General features: G+C 35.8%; 1 protein-coding gene across 1 annotated transcript in view; it reads left to right on the forward strand.

Moving 5' to 3' along the window:
- Positions 1–10,525, forward strand: part of cops3 (COP9 signalosome subunit 3) — a 13,382-nt gene extending 2,857 nt beyond the window's left edge. Inside the window, exons 4-10 of the mRNA XM_048609838.1 lie at positions 292–471; positions 1,011–1,151; positions 4,407–4,580; positions 6,148–6,234; positions 6,560–6,673; positions 8,147–8,227; positions 10,164–10,525. Of these exons, the coding sequence (XP_048465795.1) occupies positions 292–471; positions 1,011–1,151; positions 4,407–4,580; positions 6,148–6,234; positions 6,560–6,673; positions 8,147–8,227; positions 10,164–10,217 (831 nt within the window). The 3' untranslated portion in view covers positions 10,218–10,525. The remainder of the gene's footprint in view (positions 1–291; positions 472–1,010; positions 1,152–4,406; positions 4,581–6,147; positions 6,235–6,559; positions 6,674–8,146; positions 8,228–10,163) is intronic.
- Positions 10,526–10,957: the final 432 nt, after the last annotated feature.

A 10,957-nucleotide genomic window follows, 5' to 3' on the forward strand; every position in this document is an offset into this window, starting at 1 on the left:
TTTTTTGCACTTTTTCACAATATTTGGCTAAATCTATATTTAAGAAAGTTTGCATATTGATTACACCATTTAATGTTTCCATGTAGCTTTATGTGCAGTCTTGTATGCAAATTATATCTGATTGCACTGTTTTTATTCTTTTAATTGTGAGGGTTGACTTTTGCATCAGTGTATCTTTTAAAGCTGTTCAACTATCAAATTGATGTGTGATTTCTTACCCTTAGCTTTCAAAAGCACAGAAATATTCAAGAACTTTGTATGTTTAGTGACCTTTTTTGTTCCATTTTATAGCTTTGCCTGCTAGCAAAATGCTTCAATCCTGCAATTCCTTACTTGGAAGTGGATATGACAGATATTTGTAAAGAAAATGGAGCCTATGACGCCAAGCACTTTTTATGTTATTACTATTATGGTGGCATGATTTACACAGGACTCAAGAATTTTGAACGGGCACTGTATTTCTATGAACAGGTAAAATGAGCATGTTTGGGGATGATATCAGAAAACATATCCTACTTTTTGAATATTTGTTTACTAAACACACTACATTAACATATTGAAACTCTTGTAAAGTTACATTACAATATTTGTATTTTGTGATTGTTATGAATTTCCTCCACCAAATTATTGATGCTGTCAGGTGACTGACTGTTATTGGACCCTGTTTTGGATTAAATGTTACCAGTTTAACTACTATGATATACTTTTCACAAAGGCTGCACCTCTTCAGGTGTAACGTCAGTTTTATTCTGAGAAGCCGTTTGGAAGAGTGGTTTTTCCCCATTACAACCAGGGCTAATAGTACATATCATCTTAAATATTGCATCTATCTTGCATGGAATTTGAGTTCTATTGCTTTAATTCAATTGTGGTACAAGTGGGTAAACCTGCCTTTACTTTTATAAATCTTATTTATTGTTTTTGCAATTTTACTCCTAAAGTAGACGGCAAAATCAGTTTGTTGGAATACTGATTAACAACTGGAAGTATCCATTTTTATTTTTCTTCAGGCAATAACAACTCCAGCCATGGCAGTCAGTCACATTATGTTGGAGTCTTATAAAAAGTACATTCTTGTTTCCTTGATCCTACATGGGAAAGTTCAGCAACTGCCCAAATACACATCGCAGATAGTGGGAAGATTCATTAAGGTGAGATTACAGAATTAATTTTAGAGTTAAGAATTTTTAGCAGTTCACCTTTGGCTAATGCTTGCCATAATTAATTAGTTGAAAATAATGTATTGTAATAATGTCTTTTGAACTGTACTGTTGACATTATACGACATGCCCTTTAGATTTTGGATTCAGCCTGAGTGTTTACAGATTTAAGTGTTAAAATCATTCAATTTATTATCATCTATAAAAATGAAAACCCCATTTGGTTTGTGCTGAATAATGTTTTGCAATTTTAATTTGTTTTGGAATCCAACAAAGTGTCCAATTCGTTCTCCAAATCACAACATTTTATAAATATTTGGAATATGAATCTTTTGAAGCTGTAGCTGAAAGAATGCAGATTTTTGAAATGATTTGGGTTTCAACCTACATTGATTTTGAGCCTAAAGTACATGTGTTTCTTGAATGGTGAGCCTGCAGAAAATTGCCTTTGCTATTCCTTTACCTTCATCATCTTCTGCCATTGTCCCAGGCTTGATTTCCTTTAGGATAAGCCTGCAACCTCTGTGCATCTGCTGATATTCTCCAGAAGAGCCCATTGAGCATTAACTCCAACTGATTCTTCCTCCTGTCTTTTTCCCTGCCCAAAGTTGCCTGCTGGGTGTTAATGTTCTCATTCTGCCTGGATTTCCTCTCCCAAGCAAGATGGGAGAGACCAATTTCTCTTTCCTGTCTGTCTTAAAAACCCCATCAAAACATCTCTCTTCCCACCTATCATTTGGTCATGTTTCTTAGCCAATCCCACAAATGCTAGCTGCTTCTTCATTATCTGTATTGTCAAGCACCTTGGACATTTTTCTAAGATACAAACAAATTGCATTTTTTTTTTTGCTTCAAAAAAGTGGCTCAGTAAGAAATATGTGCGTCAAATGACTTAGCGTGCCCATTACTTGGTTAATTTTGACTATTTATTTTAATATTTGTGCTCTTTCCCCCCTGCTATCTTTTGGTTTGGTTTAACTCAGATGTGGACTGGGATATCATGTAAACTGTTGAACACCTTGTGAGCAGCACGGCTGACATGATGATAGTAGTGCTGAGGAAAAAGTGACTGGGAGATGGTGCCTACAATGGTAAAGTCTAAAAGTTACCATTTCAAAATTCTACAAATGTGTTGCACCTTGAAGGTTACTATCCTTTCTGGCTGCCCTGTTTATACCTTAGCATCTCCTGCCTCATTTCCCATGTTTACATTGATAAATTGAGTGAAACCGCCAGTATTTTTTCATGTAACAAGCTGAAATGGATATCTTCTGTTGGTATTACAGAAGGGTAACTCACTAGATAATACATGTAGTTCTGCAGACTTAATGGGAAAATGTTTGTAATATCTTACACTTAATATCTTTGTTACAACATATAATTTAAACAAATGTTGTTTTCAATTGATGAATGGTGATATTACATTTTGGTGCCTGCTCATTTCACTTTTCAATCCCACATCCCTTGGTTTTGCATTTAAAGTAAACTATCTACCTAACAATCTAGCTAATGAATTCAGAGGAACCTTCCAAACATCCAAATCATTTTATAAATGACAAAAATTTGCTTGTAATTCAGTGAACCTTAATTTTATCCTATTTGTAGAACCTGTTGTATATCTTCAAGATTTTGTATAAAGTATATTAAAAGACATTCCGCCATGGACACCTTAGTTCTTCAAAAAATTAAGTTAGTTAGATATAGCATATCCTTTAAGACTCCATGTTAGCTCTCTCAACTCAAATTTCTTGAAGTACTCTTATCATTTTGTCCTTAATTGCTGAGTCAAATAACTTCCCCATAACAAATGTTATAAGAAGAGACCTATAATTTCCTGGTTTCTCTCCCTCACCTTTCTTAAATAATAGGTAATATTTGTAGTTCTTCAATCTAAAGGGACAATCGATGAAATTATGGAAGATTGTGCTAAAGCATCTAATCCTGTACGTGAGGATTTGTCAGTTTTCAGTGTCTTTTTCTTTCTAATCCTGTTTTTCTTCTTATGTTAACTGTAATAGATTCTAGTCCTTGACGAATTTTTAATTTCCTTCGAATGGTCAGAATGTTATCCACCTCCTTTTCAGTATTGATTGACAAGAAGTTATTCAACAAACCAGCCATTTTCTTATTTTCATTTATTACGCTACCCACATTTTAAAAAGGCACCACATTTGCCTTGATTACCCTTTTTAATATAAATATTAATAAAAAGTTTTTATTAACCTTGATACCTGTTAGAAATTTTTGAAATTCATTTCTGTTGCTCTCATTACTTTTTGACGTTTCTTTGCTTTTTTTCTATATCTGAGTATCCTCAATATAGACTGCTTTTTGCTCTTTTCTGTGCTTTTTTTTCAGAAGGTAGAGAACTTGCTTGTACCCATACATGTGCAAGTATCTCGATCTCTGTTTTATAGACAAGCATTCTTTTCTTACTTCTTACATATTGAGAAACTAGTCACAATTTTGCAAGTAAAGGCATAAAGTTTCTTGTATCGGAGTGGTGTTTTGTACGGGAAGTCTATGGAGCTGCTAGTTGCAGAACTAAACCACCGCGGCCACTTCTGTCAGTGACAGGAGGTAATAAATACAGAATGAAGAGGTGACGGAGCATGTTTTGATTGTAAATGTAGACATGGGAAATTGTAAGAGAAAAAGTGAGGTGGAAACTGTTTATGAATGCTTTTGAAACCAACAGTTAGAGGAGAACTGTTACTTATCTTGCTTTCTTCTGCATTGGCAAGATAATTTGGTGAAATATCATTAATCTGCTGAAATGGGTAGTTTGGATACAATAATAAGCAATTGCTGAGTTACAGAAACTGCTGTTAAGTAGAATGAAACTTTTCTCCCAATGTGCCTTCAGAGTGTGAAACTCAGCAGTATTTAACTCATTAGTTTTGTGATCGATTTTATGATTTCAGGGCTGGGAATTTATTGTTAGCTGTGCTGCTCACAAAAGCATCTTCAACTGAAGCCTGTGCAATTTAGTGGTGAAGTTCAAATGATGACAAAACAAAACATCTAATAACTAATCCATCTAAAAGGATTTTAGCTTGCATTTAATGTAAATAATTGACATATATAATACAAGATGATACCTTATTTTCAAACAACAGTTACAATGTTATATAATGTAACTTTTCATTTTACATTTTTCATTTTTTTTGTCAATTGAAAAACTTATTAGTTGCTGTTTTTGGATTAACAAGGTAAGCTAAGTCTTATTTTGTCTTCCTTCTACAGCCTCTTAGTAATGCCTACCATGAATTAGCACAAGTATATGCAACAAATAACCCAGCAGAACTTCGAAATGTGGTGAACAAACACAATGAAACATTCACTAGAGAGAACAACATGGGACTTGTCAAACAGTGCTTGTCTTCTCTTTACAAAAAGAACATTCAGAGGCTAACCAAGGTAAAATCTATCTGCATAAAATGTATATCAAGTCATAGCTAAAACATTGTGGCTGAATAAGCATGTCTATGCATAGCTTTTGTTCACTTATCGAGTTTACAACAGTAATATTTTCCAGTGATTGTTTTTCCTCCCCTGAAAGATGTTCGTGAAATCTCTTACCTGGCTTAGATGGTTTGCTTTGTAATTTGTTCGTATTATTTCAGTTACTAGAATGTTAAATTCACCTGTTTCAAAGCACATATAAACTGGGCAGGGGAGGGTGCCTAGAGGTAATGTCACTGGACTAGTAATTCAGAAACTCAGATTAATGTTCTGGAGTCACGGGTTAAAATCCCACCGTGGCATCCTTACCCAATCTTGCCTTCATGCAATTTAGACCCAGCAATGTGGTTGACTCTTAACTGTCCTCTGGGCAAATAGGAGTGGCCTGCCCAGTAATGCCCAAAACCCAGAATGAATTTAAAAGAAATCTTGCGGATTTGTGCCTCAATGGCTGGGATAAATGGTTGAGGCAAGTGCTGGAAAACTAAGGCTTTCCCATTACTGTGTTTTGTGCTAGATTAGCTGATCTCATTTGGGAACATTATCGAGGTGTCACATTTTTGAGTTCAGTGTCCTCTGTGTGTGATAAGAAAATTGGCCATTAATTAACAATCAGGAATGCTAACAGAGACCCGGTTAGAAATTTGAGTGTCGATGCCTGTTGTAGACGCCTGTTCATTTGGATATTCTGCCATTATCCATTTTGAAGATTTGCATACGGTTGATTACTTACGAGAACTACTGATGAATCTTTGACTTCCTCAAACATTAATTCCAATAAAAGATCAAAATTATTTTGGAGGAACAATTTGGCAAGAAAGTGAAACGCAAAATGTACACTGAAAATACAATTGTGAGTTTCCATACTGATATCAACTATTCATTAAATAAAATAATTTTTAAGATTCAGTTTGAATGATACCGAGTTATCAAGGTGAAAATTGATGTAATACATATGAAAACACAATCCAAGTAGAGATGGTTGATTTAAAGTAAATATTTGTACTAATGTACATTCCAGCGGTGGGCATTAGATAATGATTTATCTTTTCTTCAATCTGCCCTTTAAAGTCCACTGATGTTGAGGCCAACTTTTAACACCCATACCCAAGTCAATGCAGGCATTTTACCTGAAATAGGCACCTTCCAAATCCCTACACCTCATTGACAAAAACACACATCATATCTGTAAAGTCTTCAAGGAGTTCTTTCTTAAAAAAAAAAAACCTGTCAAGTTAACAGTAATCTAGCCAAACTTCTAGTTGTATTGATCACTTCCTAAAATGTAGTTCAGATTTTACACCATTGAATATTTTGTAATAAATCTAATATCTGCTGTTGTTATTTCTTTAATTCCTACAATGTAATTTGCTTGTTTCAAATTATGTAGAGTTTAAAATAAGGAGTGTGTAACTGGAACTTTAATTTGTCTTTTCTTTTTTGAAGACACACATGGTCAATCAGTAGTATTTCCAAACTATTCTGTTCTTATGTTAAAGTGTGTCTCATTTTTCTCTTGCAGACATTTTTGACATTGTCCTTACAAGACATGGCTAGTAGGGTACAATTATCAGGCGCTCAAGAAGCGGAAAAGTATGTGCTTCACATGGTAAGGCCTTTTAGTTAATGAGGAAAGCAAGCAGTTACTGAAGGGTTTAGGTTAATAAAAAAATTAAATCTATCAGTCCCTGAAAAAGGAAGGGCAAGTAGATAAAGACATAAAGATCACTGACCAATTGCTCCATTCTGTAATCAAGAGCCACTTGTAGTACCTAATGGCTGCTATGACTAGGATATATTGTGATGATATTCCCTCTAGAGGAAAGTTATTTATGTTTGTTTTTTCTTTATGAATTATTTTAGTAAAATTCTGTTGTTACATTTACTGACGAGAATAATTTGCCTTTGATTTCATGATATTAACTTTCTTTCAGATAGATGATGGGGAAATTTATGCTAGTATTAATCAGAAGGATGGAATGGTCAGTTTCCATGACAACCCAGAGAAATATAATAACCCAGCTATGCTTCTCAATATTGACCATGAGGTAAAAAAATAATTTGTCATTCATAACCGAATGCAGACTTCTACAATTGAAACAGTTAGTTAGGAATTTTACAATCTAATATGTCATTCTCCAGAGTAATATTTACCGAGAGTAGCAATGCTATAGTGTTCAACTGTCTGAAATTACATACAGAATATATGATCAGCAGCTCTGGGTTCTGAATTATAAATTCCATGGAACTGCTGACAGTTAATGCACTGTTCTTGTTTTCTAGTTAATGGCGTAAGTGGATATATTTGTATCCCCTGACTTATTTACATGTTGTTTGCATTTCATTTTATCTTCTGCCACTTACTCCATACTTTCGGCTGAACGGTGAGTGGTGTGGCAGGAAACAAAGCTGCAAGCAATTGCAGACTTGAGTTAGGAGAGAAACAGAGTTAAAATTTTGAGACAACATAACTCTTCTTCACAGCTCTCCATGTCCATCGCCCATCAGGTGGGTCCAAAGGCTTTCCATTTCTTCCTTGAAAAGAGCCCTGAACAGGCCCCATCCACCAGCATCCTCCTTCACCTCGCTAAGTTCGTCCCTACTTTTGAGCAACTGCATTCTAAAGAGGAGTCATACTAGATTCAAAATGTTAACTTTGTTTCTTTCTGTACAGCTGCTGCCAGACCTGCTGAGTTTCTCCAGGATGTTCTGTTTTCATTTCAGATTTCAAGCATCTGCTGTATTTTCCTTTTTTCCATTTGCTAACCATCCTAAGATGAGTTTCTCTTGAATTCTTTGGATTTATTCGTGACTGTCTTGTATTTATTACTCCTAGTTTGGTATTCACCAGCAAATAGCATACTAGGTGCTAGTTTTATCTTGAGGAAAGCCTTAGAAATTTGTCTTCCTGTTCTTCAGATAATTTTTGAAAAGCTTTGAGTAAAAAATGTTCCTTAGCATAACTAATTAATATTGATGTGTAATCCAAATTTAGTTCGATGTCATCATTTTGGGCAGAAAGTATCAAATCCAAGCCCAGGTTCTTATAGAAGTTTGAGGTCTTCAAATAAAGACCTAATGACGACCTGAAAATACATTGAAGACATACATTGAATTCAACGTACATTTTTCATAATGAAATTATTAAAATTTAACTTTTGAAGTTTGTTTCTAAATATTTAATATACTTTTATTTTGAGCTGAGAGTTTCAGTTACTAAGGTTAGCTGAACAGAGATTTTCAGAATAATGTTGAGTATTATAGGAACCTGGTGGTTAGAGTACCCTGAACACTTTACTTTGTGCATTCCATTAGAAACACGGACATGGACATTTATAATAGAAAATGCTGAATCTCAAATGTGTCACCTATTACAACAGCAAGTCAACTGAAACAGAGGAATTGTGTACTTAGGCATGATATTAAATACTTTCAGAATAGATTAGTTAATCAGAAAACAAGTCCTGAAAAAGCAAACAACGTGTAATCGTCAAACATGTTTGTTTTATTTTAACCTTTAGATGCAAAAATGTATAGAGTTAGATGAAAAACTGAAAACAATGGATCAGGAAATCACTGTTAATCCACAGTTTGTACAGAAGGTAAGAAGTGGATGGGAGACTGATTTCATTTACTGTCAGATATGGGGTACATGAACAGTTATTGCTCCGCTCTAGTTGCCCTCAGAGAATAGAGGGTGGACTATTATCTTGAACTGCTGCAGTTGTGATCATGGTCACCACACTTTAATAAGGGTATGAACGCGTAGTGATAGGGTTGATACTTAATCACCCCTGAATTGAGTGGCTTGCCAGGCCATTTCAGAGGATGATTAAGGATGGGTTAAAAATGCTGACTTTGCCAGCAGTGCCTACATCCCATGAAAGACTAGAAAACAAAATCTCCTTTAAATTTAACAACTGACGCACACTTTCATTGCAATAGTGTTCACTCTATCCTTTCCTCATGTAATAGTGCCTGAATTTACACAGTCGTAAATGAGAGATTACACATTTATTCGTAAGGAACCCATTACCTCAGTGATTGCAAGTTTGCCCTTCTCCCAGTTAGCTGAGTATATCTTTGTTAATAGGTTTGCAATTGTTCTCTTCCCTTTGCAGCTTCTCTCCTTCCACTCCCTAAACCCTTCTGCAGCTGCCTCCTTACCTTCCCTCCACCCATCTTGCAGCCTCTTCCTGCTCCTCTGTGTCTCACTTGAAGCCTCCTTCCACCCACATGCCTATCATTTAACTTCCTTCTATGGCCCTGCACCCCACTTTGCAGTCTCCTCCTCACCCACCACATTTTACAGCCTCCTACTTCCAATCCTGTACCTTTTCTTGCAGGGTCCTCCTTCCGACCCACACCACTCATGCAGCCTTCTCCTTACTGTACAAATCTTCCATAGCCTCCTTCCCCACACTCCTCTTGCGGCTATTTCCTGCCCTGCCCACTTGCCCCTTCTTGCAGCGTCCTCCTCCTCCTCTGACTCCTATCATTCCCTTCATTGTGAATCACTCAATGCCGCCACTTACTTTCCTTTGCTGCTCTTCCAATGAATCGATCAGTAGCAAATGTGAGAAATAGTTATAACTCCTCACTGAATCTGTCCATGCTATTTATGTGGTGACATTTCTCTGATTGCACCCAATTTTACTTTTCTCGGGTGTTTGGGGGATTCATGGGCTAATTCATCCACATACTGTGAGAGTTGATGTAGAGGAAATTAACCAGATTGGTTCCAAGCATAACATTTAGCTGTAAGATTGGATTGGTGAAGCTGGGTGCAAAGGAGGTTGAAGGGTGATTTGCTGGATGTGTGCAAGCTCATGACTGGTTACTTTATTGAAAACTATGAAAAGTCATTCTCATTGGCTTGCTGTTGCAAAGATTAGGGAACACAGATTGGAGGTTTTTGGCAAGACCTAGAAGGGGAATGTAAGGAAGAATGTTTTATGCAGCAAATGATAACCTACAACATTCTGTATGTGTCCAGTGCCCGTAGGCGTGGTGGAAGTTGGAGGTATCAGTGATTTCAGTCAGGAACTGGATGGGCACTTGAGAAAAATAAGCTTGCCTGTCTAGAGGAACAGAGTGGGGGATAGGGTTTGTTCTACAAAGCACCAGCATTGATGGCATGCAGGCCAAGTGGCCTTCCAATGTGTGATAATAGCTTTGCACCACTAACTGTAGGGTTCTTTGGGAATTTGCAGTGGTTTTTAATCCTGTGACAATGATGGAGGGCCAGTTATATATCCAGGTGAGACTAGTTCAAAATGCATCGGAAATATCGAAAATAGTGATGGTTTTGACGAGCTATTGATTCAATAAATGGTAGAAAATGTCATATTACTGCACTTAAAGCTTTGCATTTATCATAATGTAACTTCGAAGCACTTCTTTTTGCTAAAACTTTTAGCTCTAATAAGCTAACTAACATCATAATATAGCATTAAGTTAGGAGCTATTCTTCAGTAGCTCTACGAATAGAAGGTATAGGAAGCCTTATGACATTATTTTTATGACTTGTTTTTCTAGAGCATGGGCACCCAGGAAGATGATGTAGGAAGCAAGGCATCAAGTTATTCGTAAAGAATAACCTAAACAGTGTGTGAGAGCTGCGGCAACAAAAATCTATAAATTTAAAAGTTGCATTTGGTTCGTCAGCAGGATTTTAAAAAAAAAAAGGAAACTGAGGGATGAATGGATTTAGTCACGTGAGCATCAGGAAGAAATTCATCTGTTGGTTTTGATCAGAAGCTTCCCTCTTGTTATTGCTTTTCAGAACTGTTTTGGCAAAAAAATCTCTGGGTAGGAATAAATCTATCGCTGTTTTATATATCATTGTTTCATGGTTAACACTATAGCTGTGTTAAATAAAACTGAACTTTGTTTCTCCATTTTGCTTCTTTGCTTTTTCTTCATTTTCTGAGTCCCAATGGAAAGTACTGGAGAAGTATTCTAGAAGATTTAACTCCAAGCAAATGCTGGGATTAACATACTTGATACACTGATTTAATTGGGCCTATATGAAAATGTAGCAACACAAATAACATTATTTTCAACTTGTGTTCTTGTTTTCCTATTGGGATGCAGTTCTTATCAGCATAATGGCTTCGGGAATATTTCAAGATAAATCCTGGCAACTCAAATGTACTCAAACTATTTACAAAAATATTGATGTAAATGCACTAAGTGATTCAATATTTGGTCAGTTTCAAATATACTTTTGCAACTATGTTGCTCAGTTAAATTTTTCATCCATACAACTGATGTGTTATAAGGTTACAATGATTAACATTGAATTTTGGAATGATTCAGTTAAATACTCC

This window comes from Rhincodon typus, chromosome 21 (genome assembly GCF_021869965.1).
Source record: "Rhincodon typus isolate 14 chromosome 21, sRhiTyp1.1, whole genome shotgun sequence".
NCBI lineage: Eukaryota > Metazoa > Chordata > Chondrichthyes > Orectolobiformes > Rhincodontidae > Rhincodon > Rhincodon typus.